Source organism: Leptonychotes weddellii, chromosome 8 (genome assembly GCF_054177405.1).
Source record: "Leptonychotes weddellii isolate Sample4059 chromosome 8, ASM5417740v2, whole genome shotgun sequence".
Classification (NCBI taxonomy): domain Eukaryota; kingdom Metazoa; phylum Chordata; class Mammalia; order Carnivora; family Phocidae; genus Leptonychotes; species Leptonychotes weddellii.
Genome location: NC_138376.1, coordinates 113,356,093 through 113,379,154, shown reverse-complemented (window position 1 = coordinate 113,379,154; position 23,062 = coordinate 113,356,093). Strand labels below are relative to the sequence as shown.

The window sequence follows — 23,062 nt, the reverse complement described above, 5'->3', positions numbered from 1 at the left end:
AAAAGCATGATTGGGGATGTTAACGCCTTCAGCCTACCCAGGCATCCCAGAGAGGTTATAGATGGGGGCACTCAAGGGTTAGTGATAAGGTGCTCTGGGGTCATGGAGAGCTGTCTGCAAGCTGGCCTTGTCTCTGGGTATCTTGTGAACTTAGCAAATTGCAGAGCAAATTACTCTGGGCCTGTGTCCTTATGGGTAAATTGGAAACCACATTATAGATTATAGATTATAGTGGATTTATGTGAGTGTTCAACGAAATAATTAGTATTTTCGGTTCTAGGCCCACAACAATCACTCAATAAAAGCAGTTAGCTTGGGGCACCTGGGTGGCTCAGTCGGTTAAGCGTCTGCCTTCGGCTCAGGTCATGATCCCGGAGTCCTGGGATCGAGCCCCTCCTTCTCTCTCTGCTCCCCTGCTCCTGCTCTCTCGCTCGCTCTCCCTCTATCTCAAATAAATAAATAAAATCTTTTTAAAAAAAAAAAGCAGTTAGCTTTATCTTATTGCTATTGTTTATAGTTATTGTTACTAGAAAGGTGCCAGATTAACAGTCGTGGGCCTGCCTTCAAGTTCACACACTGCTACCTTTGACCCAGGTTGCATTCTTATTTCTGGTTTCATCTTTTCTTAAATGGAGAAAACCACATCTACTTGGGGAAAAAGCAAACATCTGCTTGATAAGAAAAAAAAAAAAATTCAGAATCTATTTTCCTATCCTGTAAGATGCTCTGTCTTTTAAGAGGTGCAGGGCACAGCTCCGTGCTCTCAGGCAGCAGGGGTAGGGCTCACTGACCTTCCTCCAGCACTTTGGCTTGGCTGTCAGACACAGGCATGCTTTCTGCATCCGGTATTTTCTTAATGAACCGGCTGAGGTAACGCAGGCGAGCCTGGGAAGCCTAAAGAACAAACACTGTCAACAAACAGTCCAGGCAACAACATTTAAAGAGTACATGAAAGAAAGAGGAAAGTGAGAATAAATATGGCTGTTTGAACTAGACCAGCTCTTATTATCCAAAAAACCCAAATTCTGAGCCATCCATAATTCTGACAGTTATTTTTGAGAACTAATGAAGAAGCAGTCCTAAAACGAATACACAAGGCATGCAGCCTTAGATCCAGTTGCTCCTGAACCTTTTTCATCTGGCTTAATAACCCTGAGTTGGAACATGAAACTCATATGAGTAATAATGGTTCATTATAGCAATGATTCTTACATAAAATATAGTAGGGAGGGAGACCTGAAGTATGTATATTCCACAAGGGGTAGCACAGGCTTTTTATCCACATGTTCAAAGTACATAAAAGCACATATTAAACATGTTTATGCTTTCTTACTTGGGAGTTGAGGACAGACATGGATACAGACCATGCTACGTGAAAGAACGAGGGAACCCACAGTTTGGGCCAATAAGTGGCACCATTATGTGCTTCACTTTTGAGAGTCATCTGGTATCAGTCATCTGCACAACATTTCACGATGTGTTCAAATGTGGTCCTAAAATGTAGTTAGTGAGTGTCTAACAAAATTCCAGATACCGTTCCTAAAGGAAAGACTATGCACTTTCACCAACATGGGTCCCACTTCAGACCAATGCCTAGGAATGGAAAGTTAAAGAACAACTTTTCAAACTCAAGTGACCTTGATAGCTCTTCCTGGCTCGGTCATCTCCCAGGCTTGCTTCATGGCTCGGATTTCATCTGCTCGTTCTGTATCTTTTTTCACTTCAAAAAATTCTGCTTCATTGTGTTCAGTGACCAACCTCAAAATCCAGTAGGGTTTATTTGGGTCTTCTTGTTGAGGGTGAACAGTGGATATCTGATAAATAAAATAAAAACCTTTGGGTCAGGCATTTTCCTCCATTCAAAAGGGTCTGGATTTTAGCCCATGATCCATCATTTCACTATTTCAGTATTGACCTGGAGAAATGAAAACACATGTTCACAAAAATACTTGGACAAAAAATTCATTACAGCCTTATAAGAGCCAAAAAAAGGGAAACATTATAAATGTCTATCAACTGATGAATAGATAAACAAAGTAGCATCTATCCATATCATTGAACACTACTTGACATTAAAAAGTAATAAACTATTGATGTATAGCACAACGCGGGTGGATCGTACAGGTAGACGTCATACTGAGATAAAGAAGCTGAGCACAAAAGAATACATCTTGCATGACTCATTTGTATGAAATTCCAGACCAGGCAAACAGCCATCTGGGGTGGGGTGTGAACATGACAGAATCCATTGTAAAGAGGTTTGAGGGCATCTCCAAGCTCATGGAAATGATCTATACTTTATACCTTGATAGAGATATGGATTACAGAGTGAATGCACTAGTCAGAATTCATTGAATTGTAAAATTAAGATCACTGCATTTCACTATGTGAAAATTTTATCTAAAACTGTAAACGACAACAACAAAAAAGAAAATTCTAAATTACATTTAGGGTTACGTTGCACCTCTTTACAAAAATGAGGGTAGGAATAGTTGATCATGTCCAGGTGTGGATATACTGGATATATACTCATTATGAAAGTTAACATTTTGATATCTTCTAGGATTATTTTCATTTTTTTAAAATTTTTTAAAGATTTTATTTATTTATTTGACACAGAGAGAGAGAGAGCACACACAAGCAGGGGGACAGCAGAGGGACAGGGAGAAGCAGGCTTCCCGCTGAGCAGGGAACCCGATGCAGGGATCCATCCCAGAACCCCAGGATCATGACCTGAGCCAAAGGCAGATGCTTTACTGACTGAGCCACCCAGGTGCCCCTATTTTCATTTTTATGAGCCATAGGCTGGGAGCAGATTGACTTAGGACTTGAAAGATCTAGATAAGTGAGGCTCATTGGTGACAATCTGGTAGGGAGAGAGGCTTGAATCTAATGTGGTTACGAACACTTCACCTATGATTGAGATAATGTCAATTATCCATGTTAAATAATGCAGATGGGGAAGCAGGGATCGGTGGGGCCACTGAATAATGTTCTTGTGGACAGTTTGGTTTCAACGTTACCAAAAAGATCTCCTTGCTTTCTACAATATCCCCCTAATATTCTGATGAGAACTTAAATCTCACAATTGGAAATTCTTTTATTTCTTTCTTTTACAACACAGTACAAAAGATTTTATCATCTTTTATATTGCTTGATAAATGAGTTTATCAGAAACTTCCCTGGGATCAGGAAAGGGAGTATGATAGATGAGGTGTGGGGCCACCTGTAAGAGTTTATGGATTGAGTTAAGCTTATTTGTTTTAAATTTCAATAGTTTATTTTGTTGATGATAAGAATATTTTCTTGGTGCATTCAAATAATTGATTTAATAACACTACATGATAAACCAGAGCTACATCTAGAAAACACAGCATTATCTTAAAGTTTCAAGGGAAACAAAGTGGTTGATTGAAACCACTTCACCTGTATTTTTTAGCCAATGTTAAAATAACTTAATTTTTTTCTAAAGATTTTATTTATTCATTTAAGAGAGAGAGAGACAGAGAGAGCACACAAGCAGAGGGACAGGCAGAGGGAGAGGGAGAGGGAGAAGCAGATTCCCTGCTGAGACAGCCAGGATCCCGATGTGGGATATGGGGCTCGATCCCAGGACCTGGAGATCATGACCTGAGCTGAAGGCAGACACTTAATCATCTAGCCACCCAGATGCCCCAGAATAACCTAATTTTAAATAGAAAACTGCATCTGGTCCTTTCAAATGTAATAATCCCTTGACAGAGAAACTTCTCTTTTTCTGCATCCATTTAGATATTACAATAAAAGGCAGCATTTGGATTGTAAATTGTAGCTAGTGTTGGGAAGATTTTGTCCTCATAGGTATTTTGAGTTCAGTGTTTTTAAATAATCTGAATTTGAGTATCTTTAGGCCTATGCTTGCACTCCTCAACTCTTGCCGCCACATCCTCTTCCTTACCCCTAATCATTGTAATTACCTAACTGGCCCTGAGGGAATTTGGAATCTTGACCTCTGGGCTGTAGATAGAGTCCCAGCCTCCTAATGAGACTTAAAGGCCCCCCTCCTTCTGACCCTTACTTAACCCTCCAGCCCCATCTCTCATACTTTAATGCTAGAAGAAAAATGAAACAAAAAATGACAAATAAAACAAAACAAACAAAAACCCAGAAAAACAAAACATAGCGATTGTGTTCATTTTCACCTTATAATGTCTTTGCTCATTGGCTCGGGTCTGGATTTGGCTCCTCTAAGAGAAAGAAGTTAGAATAAGTATCTCTTCTTCCCACCACTTCACATGCAATATCTAACATTAAAACTTTCTGTTTACCTTCAGTCTCCTCCATTAGACTACAAGTTCTTTGAAGGTAGGGACTGTATAATATTATTATTAGAAGCTCAAGGCCCAGGGATGCCTGGGTGGCTCAATCAGTTAAGCGTCTGCCTTCGGCTCAGGTCATGATCCCAGGGTCCTGGGATCAAGTCCCACATCTGGCTCCCTGCTCAGCAGGGGGTCTGCTTCTCCCTCTACCTGCTTCTCCTTCTGCCTGTGCGCTCTCTCTGACTAGTAGATAAAATCTTAAAAAAAAAAAACAAAAAAGGAAGAAGACGACCAAGTCCCCAAAGCAGTGTCTTACAGACATATGTGTCTTAAAAGTTTGATTAGTGATTTTGATACTAAACTAGGAAAAGCAGCTTGCAGAAGGTGTCCAAGGAATGTCCTTAAGGTTATCTAGATGGTTGCTAGAATCAAGGAGATGGAATTTTTCAGTTTTGTCCTCAGGAGAGATAGACAAGTGGAGACCCAATGAATGTACATTTATTAAATGACTCCAATAAGAAAAAGTACCGCACCCACCTGAGGCTCAAAGCGAGGGGCTTGTTTTTCTTTGGCTGTCTTGTCTTTCTCCAAAGACTTTTCTTTGCCTTTTCTTGTTGTTTTGGAAGTTCCTGAAGATTTTTGCCCCTCACTGATAGTATGAGAATCTGGGCTTCCCAAAGTAACTAATTCCTCATGTTTCTCTCCATGAGCTAGCGAGACATAAAAATGGAAACCAGTGAATCATAACAATAAAATCATGGCAAGCAGGAAAAGGAGAGCAAGTCAGGAAAAAAGTTGTTAGTTTAAGAGGTTTGGATTTCTTTTCTTTTTTGTAAAAAATATTTTATAAAGATCTGTGTGACTCTCTTTTTCAAAATTGAGAGATAATCCACATACCACACACCATTGAAGTGTAGAAGTCAGTAGGTTTGACATATTTGTAAGATTATGCAAAAATTATCACTATCTAATTTGCTTCCAGCCTGGATCCTTTCAGTACATTTTTTTTTTGCTTCATTTCCTTGGCCAGGATCTCCACTACAGTACTGAATTTGTTTATCTCTGCTATAATATGTGTTATTCTCTTCCCTCTGCTTGCTTGAAGGAGGATGTGAAGGGTTTTTTGCCTTATGTTCTATTCATTCTTTCAAACAACTACATATCCAAGAGGCAGAGGAACAGATAACATTTGTTGAATCCCTACTGTTTCTTTCTTTTTTTTTTTTTTTAATTCTCAAAGCACCCCAACAGGGCAGATTCAAGAATTTGCTGATTTCCCCCCAACTGTTGGGGGTTGAATTAGCATTCAAACATGAATTCAAAGGACATGTCAGCCCCTTTCGAAACTGGAGTCTGTAAGTCATCCCATTAGCAAAGTAAATAGTAATTGTCAAGAATCAGTGAATTTAGCAACCATAAGATTAAATGCTGTTTTACAATTTTTTAGCAACATGAGATGATTGTTTCATAATTTCACTAGCCTTTTGTCTGCCAGAGATTGACATGCCAAATCTTTTTGTGTCTTGTTTTGGTACTGTGGTTAGAAAGAAATGAATGAATATTAAATAATTATCTCTGGGGGGTGGGGCAATGGGGTAACTGAGTGATGGGCATTAAGGAGGGCGTGTGATGTAATGAGCACTGGGTATAATATAAGACTGATGAATCACTGAACTCTACCTCTGAAACTAATAATACACTCTATGTTAATTAATGAATTTAAATTTAAAAATAAATAAATAGTTAAAAAAAAAAAGAAGCAGTTCATGGGCGCCTGGGTGGCTCAGTTGGTTAAGCGACTGCCTTCGGCTCAGGTCATGATCCTGGAGTCCCGGGATTGAGTCCCGCATCGGGCTCCCTGCTCAGCAGGGAGTCTGCTTCGTCCTCTGACCCTATCCCCTCTCATGTGTTCTCTCTCTCTCATTCTCTCTCTCTCAAATAAATAAATAAAATCTTTAAAAAAAAAAAAAAAGAAGCAGTTCTTATTGATGGCTTAGTGCCAGTTACTAGCTACTTACAGATTAGGGCAGATCATCCTGCATGACTGCAAAGGGACTGTAAGTACCACAACTTTACAAGGGGGCAACTTGTCTTTCTGCCAACAATTTCGGTTGCTGAGTATAGTGTTGCGCTAGGGAAAATTCTTTGGTCGTATAATCAAATGACTTGGAGGTGCATCTTGGATTAGCCACTGAATAGGTTCACTTTGGCAGGTTTATTACATTCTTTTGATTTTGTTTTCTTCTCTGTATGATGGAGATGTTAATACCATGCCCAGGGGGCTTACAAATAAACTATATGGGGCATTTAAAATAGGATCGTACCTGGTATCATACACACTGGGTTTTTAAGATATTAACAAATTTCAGCTGAAATTGAATCTCAAACTGCCCCAATATGTATTTCTGGGGCTCTCTTTTTCTTATTACCTGTAGGTCTTAGAGCTTGAATCATATATGTGGGTGTCTTTGATTCCCTTCAAATTAACATATTCTAATATTCAAGTTTACTTCTGGGAGCACACAGTACAGTGTCAGGCAGATAGCAGAGACACACCATCCGCTTCCTTTACATTTATGAATATATAAAATAAAATAATAAAATAATCTGCCTATTCTTCAATGGCATACAGTATAGTAACTTTCTCTCCCAGGAATTGCAGGTTCTCTAAAGGCCAGAACATCATTATATACCTCATTTTGATCCCTAATTTCACCTAGTATAATTCCAAACTCATAGTGTGTATTCATGATCAGATTGTAAAACTTTATAAGGAAACTGTATGAGTTGAGAGCATATATATCAATAAGGTGTAAGAATAAAATCCTACTAATTCAGAACCTGTGAAAAACATGACCTCACATTGTATATTCATGTAATTAGAAGAATTCTAGAGTAAATGACCACTGAAATAAACTAATATAGCCCTTGCAGAGAAGAAATGCTCAGGCAGTATCTGTTGATGAAATGAACTTGAAAAGACCTTTAGCATTATGACTTTAGTCTTACATTACCTTATATTTATGCAGAGTACAGTAGACAGAAATCTTCAGTGGATACTAAGACATAAAAATTACAGAAACGTATTTTTTATGATTAAAATTCAGGGTTTAGATTTATGTATCCAGGAACTAAAAACTGGCTGGGATTTGAACATTAACATAATTTCTAAACTAGCATACTTGCTCAGGATAAGGTACACATTTACCAAGTGTGATTGTAATTGGTAAATGTAAACAGGAAAATCTTTAGATGATAGATGATAGATAGATGATAGATAGATAATCTCATCATGTTTAGTTTCTTCAAAGACCTTGAATTGGAAACACCATGCATACATTGTGCCTAAGAAAGAACAATATATTATTAATTAGAGTTAAGAAAATAGTGGTATAGTCCTGCTAACAAAATCAGGTAGGACTTGGGCGCCTGGGTGGCTCAGTCGTTAAGCATCTGCCTTCAGCTCAGGTCATGATCCCAGGGTCCTAGGATCGAGCCCCACTTCGGGCTCCCTCCTCCACGGAGAGCCTGCTTCTCTCTCTCCCACTCCCCCTGCTTGTGTTACCTCTCTCGCTGTTTCTCTCTCTGTCAAAATAAAATAAAATAAAATCTTTACAAATAAATAAATAAATAAATAAATAAAATTGGGTGGGACTTGAAAACAAAGACTTCTGAGAATGATAAACAAAGTTCATATGTGTCTTTGCAAATAGACTAGAACCTGAAAGGTGCAGGCCAGTAACGTAAAAATGTAACATACTGGCAAAAAGAGGTTAAAATAACAACACAACTAATTATATATGAAAGTAGATGATATCACGAAGTGTTACCTGCTCTAGATCCTCCAATTTCTATTTCCTTAAGAAAAAGCCACCTGTCTCAGCAAGCAATTTTTACTAAAACTTAGGTGTTAAAATATACTAAGGGTGGCACTGTTGTCTCATGTTAACTAGTGGACAAGCTTCCTAAAAATTTATAACCAAAATATTCTGAGTTGAACATAGTTATATGTCAGACCTTACTTTTTATCATGGGTTATAAAGATGTGAATTTTTAGAAAACAATTATATATTTTATTTCTCATAGAAATTAAAAGTTGAATTTAAATGAGTAAATGTGATATTTCTATTGAATTCAGGATGTACATAAAATTTTAAATTAGGATACCGATACACTAATGAAAAAACCACTTGATTAACTTCTTCTTGATCTAAAGTATTTATAATTGAAAAAATAAGCTAAGTTAATAACTGAAGACATTAGGGTGGGTGCACCTGGGTATCTCAGTCAGTTAGGCATCTGCCTTTGGCTTGGGTCATGATCCCAGGGTCCTGGGATTGAGCCCTCTGCCTCCCCCCGGCCCCCTGGCTTGTGCTCTCTCTCTTTCACACTCTCCCTCTCCCAAATAAACAAATAATCTTTTAAAAAATTTTTGAAGATATTAGTAACAATTTTTCTAAAATACGTCATACCTGGGGCGCCTGGGTGGCTCAGTCAGTTAAGCAGCTGCCTTCAGCTCAGGTCATGATCCCAGAGTCCTGGGATCCAGCCCCGCATCAGGCTCCCTGCTCAGTGGGAAGCCTGCTTCTCCCTCTGCCTCTCCATCCCCCCAACCCCCCAGCTTGTGCTCTCTCCTTGCTCGTTCTCTCTCTCTTTAATAAATAAAAAAATCTTGGGGCGCCTGGGTGGCTCAGTTGGTTAAGCGACTGCCTTCGGCTCAGGTCATGATCCTGGAGTCCCGGGATCGAGTCCCGCATCGGGCTCCCTGCTTGGCAGGGAGTCTGCTTCTCCCTCTGACCCTCCTCCCTCTCATGCTCTCTGTCTCTCGTTCTCTCTGTCTCAAATAAATAAATAAAAAAAAAAATCTAAAATAAAAAAATCTTTAAAAAAATAAGGTAAAATACATCATACCCTTTAAATTGAAGTTTGTAGGTCTTGAGTTGTAAATATAATTGACACATATACGTTGACATATCGATATGTTTTCATTTAAACAAACTGGCTGCCTAAAAGTCCATATTTATAAACATGATACTGATTATTCTGAATTAAAAAGCTGCATAACTTTCATAAGACTAGCCAACATACGCTTTCAAATAGAAAAAAATTTCCTAGTTTGTTTTAAATACAATTAAATTCTGAATTTATTTGCTGGCTGCTTTCAGCAGCAAATGTATGCTACAATGCAACATGTAATTTAATTTTAGTAGCTGCTCATTCACACCTAAAGTTGGCAAATATGATGTCAAAAAAAAGAAGATGCAATTATTATGAGAGACTTCTTTTCCAGTTGGGTACATAATGATGAGAATACCATTTTTGTGAGGACTCCTAGGTTCTAGGAACCTTACATACATTATCTTGAAACTTCACAACAACCTTGAAAGATAGAAGCTATTATTCTAATTTCTCAGGTGAAAAATAACCCAGTTTCAGATAGCCTAAGGCATTTTAGTTGCTATGCTATATTTCTCCACTTAATAGTAACTTCCTTTTCTTTTCCTTTTTTTTTTAATTTTTTTATTGAGGTATAACTGAAATAAAGCACTGCATTAGTTTCAAGTAGACAACTTAATAATTCAATATTTGTACATATTGCAAAATGATCACCACCATAAGTTTAATAAATGTTAACTTAGGGGCGCCTGGGTGGCTCAGTTGGTTAAGCGACTGCCTTCAGCTCAGGTCATGATCCCAGGGTCCTGGGATCGAGTTCCACATCGGGCTCCCTGCCCTGCGGGGAGCCTGCTTCTCCCTCTCCCACTCCCCCTGCTTGTGTTCCCTCTCTCGCTGTGTCTCTCTCTGTCAAATAAATAAATAAAATCTTAAAAAATAAAAATAAAAATAAATAAATAAATGTTAACTTAAAAAAAACCTTATACTATTAATTTTGTACCATTACCCAACTCTATACTTCACATTATACTATTTCATGAATTCTACTACTGTGTTTATTTCAGATACTAATTTTTTAGTTTCCTCTGGAATTTTAACATTTATCCATTAATATATTAAATATGATAGTTTTTCATATTGGTTTGTTTGCTGGAACTCCATCTGTGTTAAAGTTGAGAAACTTAAAAGATCTCCAGGAAAACCATGCTAAGACCCTTTATGCAAACTTGTATGTTCAGTAAAGAAATATAGACAGTTCCCTAAATAAAGACATTTATTGAGGACACAATAAATATCTGAAATTGGTACTACCATATATTATTATTATTTCCATCCAAAAACCCTTACTGGATAATTAACTCCCACTCAAAATCCTAGCTGTGCTGATAACTAGCTGTGTGACCATGGGCAAGTTCCTTAAACAGTGTGTGCCTCCGTGTTCTCATATGTAAAATGCTAATAGTTACAGCATCCACCTCATAGGTTTATTGTGACGATTCCTTGGGTCAAGATACATAAAGCCTTCACAAAGCCTCCACCATAAATGTCAGCAACTGCAAACACTATGACCATTAGTACTATGTCAATGCTACTAGTTAGAAAGTCCCTACAGGACAACAGTGGAAAGGTTCTGGGCTTTGAAATTAGTCAGACGTAGATGAAAATCTTTACCCTGCTTCTTCCAGCTGTGTAAATGTAGGCAAATTATTTACAGCATCTAAGCTTCATTTTTCTCATGTGTAAAATCAGGATGGTAATAACTACCTCTCAGATTTTTTCATGAGAATTGAGGATAATATATGAAAAGTACACAGTACAATAAGAAGCCCATAATGGCACTAAAAAAAAAAAATCAGAATCATAATAACCAAACTTCTAGATCTCTTCAGTGTTTTGTTTTTACTTACAAAATACAATTACATTCTTTTCAGTTTGCTTTGTTTTGTTTTGACTAAAATAGTAAGTGCTCATTTAAAACTTCTGAATTACACATTTTTAATTTTAAATTTTGTCTTTAGATACTAAAAAATATAAATGAGACATAACCGCTTCAACATATTGATACATACTCTTCATTTTTTTTCTGTGTGTACCCCTTTTGCTCTCTGACCCACTCATATATTTTTGAAGAGTACTGGCAATCTAGGGTCACTGATGTCTGACAGTAGATGAAGTGCTCATATTAACAATTAAGGAGGGCACGTGATGTGATGAGCACTGGGTGTTATACGCAACTAATGAGTCATTGAACACTACATCAAAAACTAATGATGTACTATATGTTGGCTAATTGAACTTAATAAAAAATAACAATAAAGAATTTCTGTGAGCTAAGCACAGGAAAGCATTTCAGAATCTTTCTTCCCCACCATTCCTGACCTAGGTCGAGAAGCAGAATGGCCTTGAATAGTGAGAGATGCGCATAGGGCTTTCCTGGTCACTCTGTTCCGCACATTCCTCTGACAGGAACTAGAGTCTCTCCAGCCACACCTTACACCTGGTGGGTGGCCCTGCAGGTCAGGTGTGTCTAGAACAGGCTCCTGCGTATCTTCTGAGACACAATCTTCTTGCCAGTTTCACTTCCAAAGCAACGGTTCACTTCCCGGGCTTGGTATTCTTCAGGACTTTATCATATGAACTATTCAAAACCCACCACCCCCCACCAGCTCGTCTCCACTTCAAAGTGTCATTATCCCCAGTTTATGTAAGTTTATATAATTCACACAACTTACGTATACTGGGAACAAATTTCTAATTATTGAAGAAAATACACACAGAAATTTTAAAAACCTGCATTTGACTAGACTTGAGGGTATTTGAAGGTATTTTGAAACTTTTTAGACGTTAGAAGTTCACCTCAGAGAGTTGGAAAGAAAGCACCTCATTCACTATTCTAACAGCGTTGTTCAATGTGGTGCTACGTTTCCGGAACAGCTTAAATGTTTTCACAAATATCTCCTTTATCAGCGTGCCTTCTTCTATCTTGCTGGAACATTATTCAGAAACAGGTGTTCCCCGTGAACAAAATCCCCACCTGAATTTAGAAAGATTGTTTCTGTTGTTTCCTTTTCATGATTTAAACTGGGATTATTTATTCCCTGTCATATTGATCTGAGTTTACACTGATCATTGCTATAAACAACAATAGCATCACTATTTTGAGCTTTTCGAGACAGGCATAACAGAATATTCTAATATAGAAATCAGAAGTATAAAGAGCTACAGACAACTCATGAAAGAACTACACAGGCAAAAACAAAACAAAACAAAACAAAAACCTAGGATCTGATTCTCACTCTCTGATCTATTAAAATCCCTGATACCCAGAACAGTATTGTAAAATCTAGTAGTACTATACATTTTCCTTGAAAAAGAAATAATATCTTCGTTGAGCATACATCATACACATGTGTCCACACAAAACAGTGCTGCTTCTCTCTTATTTTGATTTATTTTTATAATTATGCATATTTTATTTGCACATAGACCTTTAGCATAAAATATTTAATCCAATTCATATTAAGCACATACTCTCTACTTCTTTACAGGAGGGGGACACAAAATCACCCGGTAATTTGCACCATCCATTATTTCAAGCAGATTTCCACTGATTTATACCAGAAAAATATCTAGATTTTTTTTTTAGCACAGTATAAACTATGAGATTTGGTTTGGACTATAGAGAAAGTGGAGATAATGACTAATTTAAAGGGGTTTTCAGCTTCCATATGCCATTTTTTCATATCATATGATAAAAGATCACAACACTTTCTTGCGACCCCAAAACAGCCCAGAATCTTTTCAAGACCCCAGGCCAGGATGCCATTAGAACTTAAACACTCCTGCTGTTCCTGGCATAGCATGCTCATGCATTTGTTCAATAAACATTTATGAACAGCTTCTATCTGGTTCTAGAGATGTAATGATGAGACTGAGGCAGAGTCCCTTTCCCAGCACAAGAGGGGCTGTGGGGAGGCAGACAAGTTCAAGATTCCCATAGAGCACGTGTTCTATGGACTCACACAATACACTGGAAAGGAAATGGGGACTCTCGGTGTCATCAGTTTTATAATTTTTCTTTGGATTTTATGTCCTGCCCCAGAATCTGCCCCTTCTTACAAAGGTTTAGTTCAATAATAATAGCTTTCTCTTAACTTTGGTGATGAACAAACCTCCGTCAAGCCTTTAAATGAACAGGTTCATGCAGTTAGTATAAACAAGAAAATGCATGATCAGGGTTTTTGACAATTAGTGAAAAGGGCAATAATAATAATAAGAGTAGCTTAGATGTCTCCTTTCTTTCACTTATTCGATAAATATCATGGAGTAATTACTGTGTGCATCGTCTGCACTATGGATAATGCAAGATTGAACAGGCAAGAATTCATGGAACTCCCTTGCCCTTAATGGTATTGTGTTCTTGTAGGAAATACTGTTGACCCTTGAACAATATGGGTTTGTTTGCTTGGGGTTTTTTTAGATTTTATTTATTTATTTGTCAGGGAAAGAGAGAGCGTGCACACAAGCAGGGGGAGCACAAGAGGAGGGAGAACCAGGCTCCCCGCTGAGCAAGGAGCCGAATGACCTGAACGGAAGGCAGACCCTTAACCAACTGAGCCACCCAGGCAACCCGAACAATATGGGTTTGAGCTACATGGGTCCACTTTGCGAATATTTTTTCTAATGCATCAAACTCCCTGCTCAGGAATTTTGAGAGTAGCTTATATTTGAAAAAATAAACCTGAAGCCTCTTTCACTTGGAGATTCTCCTTCTCTTAAATATTTTAAGAACTAACCTTCAGGGTTATACTATTTCAACAACTTAGACAAATATAATTTTATAACAGAAAAGTTTTCTGCACACTTCTTTGATAATCATCAAGTAATTTTTACTTACAGACAAAACATGTCTAAACTAGGCCTAAACAATCATATATTTTTGGTTCTTACAAACCAAGCAAGTAAAGATTCTGAAACATAATCAATTAACAAAACAGAAAATGACACTGGATATGAAATGCAAATTGTAAGCAATAATGTTTTAATACTGACGTGATTAATTTGCTATTAAATATTTATGTAAAATATAAGGTGTATGACTAACATTTAGGAGGACATACCTTTACTATCATTTTTCTCCAATTCTTTTAGTGCTTGAACAAATGTCTGCTGACTTTCAGTGAGAGGCCAACTGTTACACAATACCAAACACTGTATAATATACTTGTTGACCTGTGAAATAAAATGCAGGGTTTAATCACAAACAATAAGAATAAATGTAGTATTTGCCCAATAAGCACGTAATAAATGCATAATTTTCTGTATCACACAATCATAATTTGGTCAAGTACTATCAGATGTTCTCCAAAATGCTGTAATATCACAGTCTATAAAATTTATCTTCACATCCCCACCAACACCTGCAATTAGTCTATTGTTTATTAATTTTTGCATCCGTGTTTAAAAATGAAACTTACTAATTTTATTTTTGTTACTCATCAGTTTTGGGATCAGGATTACATTAAAAAGGATTGGGAAGTTTGTGTTGTCTTTCTGTTTTCTAGAACAACTTATCCCTTGAAGGTCTGTTAGAGTTATTCTGTGAAGTCAGCTGAGCCTATGACTTTTGGAAAGGTAAAATTTTGATTACCATTTAAGTGTTATTATTCTTTATTATTATTATTATTATTTCATATTTCCTATCTTCTATTGAAGCAGCTTTGTCAGTCCTCTCCCACCCCAGGCATTTGTTATGTCTTCTTTCCCTTAAGTCTTAAATTCACTAGCATAGAGTTGTGTTTAATAGTTTAATTTTTTTTTTAAAAAAACCTGTTGCTTGCATTTATACCTCCACCCTATTTTGTTGTTGTTGTTGTTCTGTATTTGATTTATTTACATTTTCTTTTTTTTTTTTTCTTTCTTAGCTGGTCTTACAAGAAGCATGCCCACGTATTGATTGTAAAAAAGTTTAGGATTCATGAACCTTGCTAAATTTTGTTCCCCGTTTTATTAATTTCTACCTTTACTTTTATTAAAACTTTTTCTTATTTTTTCTTTGAGTTATTATTTTGCCCTTTTTCTAACATTTTGTTTCAATAGCTTAGCTCATTTGTTTTTAATCATTCATACTTCCTGATGAAATAATTTGAAAGTCAACATTCCACTGAATGCTACTTTAGATGTGGTTACAAATTTTGATTTGTATTTTTTAGTTGTTACCGAATTCTTTGTATTCATGATTTCTTTTTTTTTATGTTCTTTGTAACTAAAGAACTATTTGGCATATTTTCTTTAGCTTCCACATTTATGGGATTTTAGGCTGTTATTTACTAATTTCTATATAATTACATTATGTTCAGATAACATCTATAAAATATAGTTTGGTTTTTATTGAGGCTTTGCATGTGTGCTATGAAAAAGTATATTCTCAACATATTAGGTAAAGTGTTCTATATAAATATCTAAAAAATTAAGCTTACATTTAAATTTTTCAAACCCTAGTAATATGTGTTTTTTCAGCTTGATCTATTGATTTCTGAGTGCTGTGCATTAAAGTGTTCAACTATTAACTAACTTTATTTTTCTCTGCAGTTCTAAACAACTTTTGCTTTTTATTCATTGAGTCTGGACAGTTAGGTTATGGTCATATTTACTTGTTATATTCTTCCTTTTATTTTTACACAATATCCTTCATGAATTCTATGCACGGAGACATTTCTCACAGTTCTCAGTCCAACTTTAAACTTTCGGTGCCATTTTGTTTAAAGGTGTCACTTTCAGGTTACTTATAGTTGAATCTTACTTTTTAATCTAACTTTAGTTTTTTATTCTTTTAATTGATTAATAATTCATTTGTGCTTATTGTCATTAGTCATTTAGGATTTATTTCTGGTCTTTTATTTTTATTTCTTTTTATTTATTTGTTTGTTTTGTTTCTGATGAATACATCATGTTTCTTTTCTGAAATGACATGAATTGTCCCTTATTTTACATATACATGTATATATTTAACTTAAGGTATGTATAAATTAGTTTTGTTAATATGTGACCTTTTTAATAATTATAGAGCCTCGTAACTCGTGTAACATAAGATATTTACATCTACATTATAGGGTTAGTATACACATTAAACTTGCCATATATTTTAACATCTTGGCACAGAGAAACTATTAAATAACGCTCAATCCCTTGATCCTGTTATACACTTGTGGTATTGCAGACAGAAAGTATCATATAGCATGTCAATGCTTAGGAAAAGAATCATCGTTATTTTTGTTAGATTTTTAGGAGTAATACCATTCATTGAGGGTTCTCTTAAACATAAATGTACCTGCTGTGGAGTGCTAGCATTTTCTTCTATGGTGGGCATACTGGCAGTTTCCTCCTCCATAATGGGCTGCCCAGTGTCTACGACTGCACTTGCAGGTCTACCCTTATAGGATTTCTGACTTCCCTGTGCAGATTTCTTCTTGATGTACAATTCTTGCTCTTTCTTGGATGAAGCATGCATTAAAAGAATTTGTTTGCTAGCTGAAAAGGAGAAATTTATTACACTTACATTAAACTGTGTGAAATGCATAGTTACGACAGACTGTGTTCTTTAGGTATATCCTTTTATAAGACACTCAAAGGAACAGGTCAGTTTGTTTTGTTTTAATGAGATAAAAAGCAATATCACTAGCTTCTGGGAGATATTCTGGTCTTAAAGAAACTTATATAATAGCCTGTGACTTGCATAGAGCAATGCATATTCTGAGAAACCACTGATTGCTAAAAGAATGTACAATTCAACAATTTTTCATTCATTTTGTGTCATTGAATGACACTAAACTAATATCATATACTGTGACTTCTTCAGGGTTTATACACTATTGTGTGTATGTTATTACATTTATGTAAGACTTTCATTTTATTTTTAACTTCTCTATTCATTCTTCTGTAATTAAAAGATAATAAAACTACCATTTGGAGGGATAAAAATAGAAATGTGCCCAATGTTATTAATTGATCAAACATATATTGAGAGAACATAAGTGAATGACACAGAGAAATTCCAGTTCTAGCCATGAAAAAATAATGGCATTGGATTTACTCAAAACCACGAAAAAAAAATAAAATTAGATAAAATGTATGAAGCCACTGTTTTCAGGCATTAAACAATGCACAGCCCAGGGCCGTAATTCTTTAAAGAGAGGAAACATACAAGAAGATCTGTCCACTTCCGCAGATTTCTGCCTGTGAGCACCATCTCGATTGTGACGCAGGGAAGGAGAGTCCAAACAGTGAACAACAGTGTTGTCAGGTTCAGGTAGCAAGACTGTAGTTTGAAGCTCCTGAGACAACTAAAATTTGTGAGGCAGGGTGCCAGGGGCAAGTACTGAGCCCAGAAATATGTATAGTGGTCCACTTGGGTCTTTAATTGAATTCTAAACTTTATTTGTACAAACATCTAATGGTGCCTGGCAGACAACTCCCAGGAGATTGTGAGCTTAATGGAGATTCTGAAGTTTGTACAGTGTTGAAAGACATTGAAGTTCTGCCGAAGTATGGAAATTTAATGAACACACAGGGCATCAGTTGACACTCAAGAAAGGCTATTCTTTAAGGGTAGTACAATGCTAACCCTAGAGTAATGGAAGCTCTAGACCCAATTTAAGAAAGCTTAGAACCAAGTCTTGAGAGGATTAAACTAAGCTGTCAATAAACTGCTTACTAGAACAAAATTCAAAACTCTTTCAATGAAGAGAGCATAAGCTTGACTCTTAGCAATGTACTGTATGTAGCACACAATCATTCTGATATGTGAAGAAGCAAAAAATATGAACATCATTTGAGAAAAAAGTCAATAGAAATAATGGCATAGCTGACACAGATGTTAAAGTTAGCAATAAAAAAAAAAAAAAAAAAACTTTACCAAACAAAAACTTTAAAATAGCTATTAGAAATGTGCTTAAGGATTTAAGAGAAAAGATCAACATAATGAAAGAATAAATGGTGAATATCAACAGAAAAATGGAACAGAGAATCAAAATGAAATTCAAGGTTGGACTATATCTGGAATGACACATTCCTGAATGGACTTTATTTTTTTTTAAGATTTTATTTATTTATTTGACAAAGAAAGCACAAGAGCACAAGCAGGGGGAGCATCAGAAGGAAAGGGAGAAGCAGGCTCTCTGCTGAACAGGGAGCCAGATGTGGGGCTCGATCCCAGGGTCCTGGCATCATGACCTGAGCTGAAGGCAGATGCTTAACTGACTGAGTGACCCAGGTGCCCCATTCCTGGATGGACTTTAAAGGCACATATTCAAATCAGAAGAAAAGATTAGTAAACTTGAAGATAAGCAATCAAAATGATCGAAATAGAAGCACAGAGTGAAAAAAATGAATAGAGGCTAACTGCCCCTGGTATTATATTGTAGTGGGTGGAATAGTGATCCACCCAAAGAGGTAGGTCTATCCAGAATGTGACCTTATCCGATAGAAGGGTATTTGCAGCTGTGATTAAGGTAAGGGTCCCCAGGTAAGATCAACCTGGATTAGTGTGGGCCCTAAATCTAATGATGGGTGTCCTTAAAAGAGAATGAAAAGGGGATGACACAGAGCCACACAGAAAGAAGAAGGCTATGTGAAGACAGAGGCAGAGATTGCCAAAATTGTGCCATCACAAGCCAAGAAATGCCAAGAGCCATCAAAAACTGGAAGAGGTAAAGGAGGATTCTCTTGTAGAAACTTTGATGGGAGTGTGGCCTTGACAACACCTTAATTTTGGGCCTCTGACTTCCAGAACCATAAGAGAATGAATTTTTGTTGGTTTAAGCCACCCACTTTGGGGTAATTTGTTACAGCAGCCCTAGAAAATTAACACAGATATCAAGGGATCTAAAGTACATGCCTTCTTAGTCCTACGTGGCACTACTAATAAAACAAAACATTTAGGTATGAACTTAAGAAAGGATGTATAAAGTCAATACATTGAAAGTACAGAACACTGTTGAGAGAAATTAAACACTAAAATAGGTTGAGAGATATACTGTGTTCATGCGACCAGCAAACTCAGTTTGTTAAGATGCCATTCTCCCCAGGTTCAATACAATCCCAATCAAAATCTAAAGCTACAATTTTCAAGGAAAGGTGGTGTTGGACTAAGAGTGACTATTGGCTGATTGAATATCAATTGATCAAAATAGAGCTCCAAAATAGACCCATGCACACATAGTCAACTGATTTTTTTACAGAAGTGTCAAGGGAATTCAATGTGCAAAATAATGGCTTTCCAACATAAAGTGTCAGAACAACTGGATGGCCATATGGGAATAAAAAGAACCAAAACCTTAAAAACAAGGCACAGTTTGAAGATCGAAACTGACTTATTGGGAGGAACAGAAAAATTCAGTTTCTACTGTAGATTTACATAATTAAGAGGCAGCTTTAATTGCCATGATTTTTCCCCCTTTTTGGAAGTATAAGAACCTTCAGGACAACAGAACTTATTTCCAGAATTGCAGAAGAAAACATATATCCCTTATTTTGATTTAATCACCACACTTATTTAATGAGTATATTCTGTGCAATTTTTTCTCAGATTGTCTTTAACTTTGTTTTTAAAATGACCTTCAAAATAAACTGTTAAAACATCAAAAAAAAGAACGAGAACCTTGATCCTCTACTTTACATTATATACAAACATTCGAGATGGGTTATAAAACTAAACATAGATGCTAAGATTATTAAATGTATAGGATAAAATATGACATGTAATATCCATGACCTTGGATTAAGGAACGATTTCTTAGATAATATACAAATAGCACTAGTAATTTTTTCTAAATGATGACTGACTTCATCAAAATTAAAAGCTCTTAAAAAGTTATTGCTGGGGCGCCAGGAAGCTCAGTCGGTTAAGCGTCTGCCTTCGGCTCAAGTCATGATCCTAGAGTCCTGGGATTGAGCCCCTCATGAGGCTCCCTGCTCAGTGGGGAGCCTGCGTCTCCCTCTCCCTTTGCCCCTGCCCCCACTCGTGCTCTCAATCTCTTTCTCTCTCTCGCTTGCATTCACTCTATCTCAAATAAATAAATAAAATCTTTTTAAAAAATTTATTGCTAAGGAAGTGAAAAGACAAGAGATCATATTTGCACAGCAAATATTTGATGAAGATGTGTTTCCAGTATATATAAAAAAAGACAACCCATTAAAAATATGGCCATAATGTATGAATAGACACTTCATTCAATGAGTTATACATATGGCCAATAAGCTCAACATCATTAGCAAATTTAAACCACAAAAAAATAGCACTACATACCCACCAGAATGACTAAAATAAAAAACATTGGCAATAAATGTTGGCAAAAATATGGAGAAACCGGAACTCGTATACTTTGCTGATGGGAGTGTAAATGATACAGTCTCTTTGATAAATTTTTTTTGCCAAGTTAAAAAAGATAAAATATACATATGTCAAGCCATGGCACATTAATTGAACTCCTGAATATTGATTCAAGAAAAATGAAAACATTGTTTAAAAAAAAACTTATACATGTATGTCTCTAGCAGCTTTAGTTATCATATCCTAAAACTGGAATAAACGCATATGTTCAAAAGAGAATAAATAAATAAAGTGTAGTATACCCATACAATGGGATAATACTCCACAATATAAAAAGAAATGCAGGGGCGCCTGGGTGGCTCAGTCATTGCTTGTGTTCCCTCTCTCGCTGTGTCTCTCTCTGTCAAATAAATAAATAAAATCTTAAAAAAAAAAAAAAAAAGAAAAGAAATGCAGTAGCAACAACAGGAATGTACCTTAAAAACATTATCTGAAGCTGAAGATACCAATGCCAAAAGAGTATTTGTATGGTTTCATGAAGTTCTAGAACAGGTAAAATTAGTCTACTGTGTTGAAAATCTGAACAGTGGTTGCCTCTTTGGGGAGGGGGGAACTGAATAGAAATGGCCTTGAGAGATCTTTGTGGGTAATAGAAATGTCTATATCTTCTTAGAGGTGTGGGTCACACTAGCGTATGCCCTTACCAAATTTATCAGATTAGGTTTGTGCCTTTTGCTCGACATAAATTATACTTTGATTAACAGTTAAGAATGAATGACACAAAGTCTCTACCCTTGTGAAGTAATTCCTTCATTACTTCCTTCAGATATTAAGTCATTCATTCAAACCATCATTCAACCACATATGAAAAAGGAGAAAATTTTCCTTCATATATGAGAATCTACAAATCACTCAGAAAAAAAAAAAAAACCCAGCTAGTTCCAATAGAAAAATAGGCATACGACACAAAAATTTACAAAGAAGAAAATATAAAAGGAAGATAAATAAGATATATAAAATCATACATGCTTGAACTTCACTAACTCTAAGTGTAATATAAATTAATATTTTTAGCAGTCACATTGACAAAAATCAAGCGTATGATAACTTAGAATAAAGGATAAAATAAGGTAAGTTTACACAAACTCCATGGAGGACAATTTGACAATATATACAAAAATTAAACTGTAGGTTCCCCTGACCCCAGAGTTCTACATCTAAGCATTTATCCAATATATATGCATATACACGTTCATAAAATTATATACATGGGTTAAAAAAAATAACCTCAGCATTCTTTGTGTAAATATAAGATTAAAGTTATCACAAATCACAATCACTAGGAGACTGACTACATTAATTATAGTATATCATCAACAAAATTGAGCCTTATACAGCCATATGAAATAAATATTTTACTATCCCTAGTCTGTAGTACTTCCTCAAAGACCCAATCTCTTAGATTGTAAAATCTGAGGAAAATTCCAAATTTGATATTAGCCCTGGTATACTGGTACTTACAAGATTTTATTCTTAGAAATTATATGAAATATATTGACATTCTTTCAAATTCCCATGAGAGAAAACGAAACCTGAAGAGGCATGTATTTAAGATTTTGTTACTGGGTCACTTCAGAGTCTTCTACATCTTTGCAATGGAGTTTATTTCTTCTTTCATACAATAGAATGTTTGCTTACAGAATAAATATCATAGTCTGCCATGTCCTATTCTCCTACAAATATTATGTGCACATACACACACACACATATATTTTTTTGCATGTACTTTTGGTGGGGGTACTCCAGAAATACAGGTTGTAAAGAATTCATAAGTGAATACATTTCCAAGAAAAGCAGCTGAAAAATGCTGAGAAAGAAAAAGGAATTCCAATGTCTGCTTACATAATTCATAAATACAAATTAATAGCATTTCTTTAAAAATGATATCCTGTTTGAAATCTAAATCAAGAAATAATCTAACTCACAGTAACAGCTCTACCAGTATCTATGGAGAAACTTACAAAATCTATTCTGAAACATAAAAAAAGTCATGAATAAATGGAAAGAAATAGCCTTTACATGCATATGAATTCAATATTATAAAGGTGTCAGTTCTCCTTAAATTAATTAATCTACATAGTCAAGGCAGTCAGAAGGAAAATGATAGATTTTTACATGGTTTGAAGGGAATTCGAAAAAATTGTACTAAAGGTCATCTAGGAATACAAATGTGAAAATTAGAAATATCTTGTAAAAGCAGAACAATCTTGGATAATGGCTGTAATTTTGGATTAATTTCTGAATTCTGTTCCAATTACCCTTCTACTCCATTTCTGTCCCTTTCTTTGCCATAAGTAAACTCATAAAATTATTTAAATGTTAATGATAACCATGTCCACTATCACCACTGCTATTCAACATAGTATTGGAAGTCCTAGCCACAGCAATCAGACAACAAAAAGAAATCAAAGGCATCCAAATTGGCAAAGAAGAAGTCAAACTCTCACTCTTTGCAGATGATATGATACTTTATGTGGAA

At 35.8% G+C, this 23,062-nt stretch overlaps 1 protein-coding gene across 1 annotated transcript in view; it reads right to left on the bottom strand.

Annotated features, from left to right (window-relative positions):
* Positions 1 to 23,062, bottom strand: part of ADGB (androglobin) — a 141,238-nt gene that overhangs the window by 11,350 nt on the left and 106,826 nt on the right. Inside the window, exons 26-30 of the mRNA XM_081829380.1 lie at positions 16,525 to 16,724; positions 14,315 to 14,426; positions 4,836 to 5,008; positions 1,638 to 1,814; positions 792 to 894 (exon numbers count right to left, since the gene is read on the bottom strand). Of these exons, the coding sequence (XP_081685506.1) occupies positions 792 to 894; positions 1,638 to 1,814; positions 4,836 to 5,008; positions 14,315 to 14,426; positions 16,525 to 16,724 (765 nt within the window). The remainder of the gene's footprint in view (positions 1 to 791; positions 895 to 1,637; positions 1,815 to 4,835; positions 5,009 to 14,314; positions 14,427 to 16,524; positions 16,725 to 23,062) is intronic.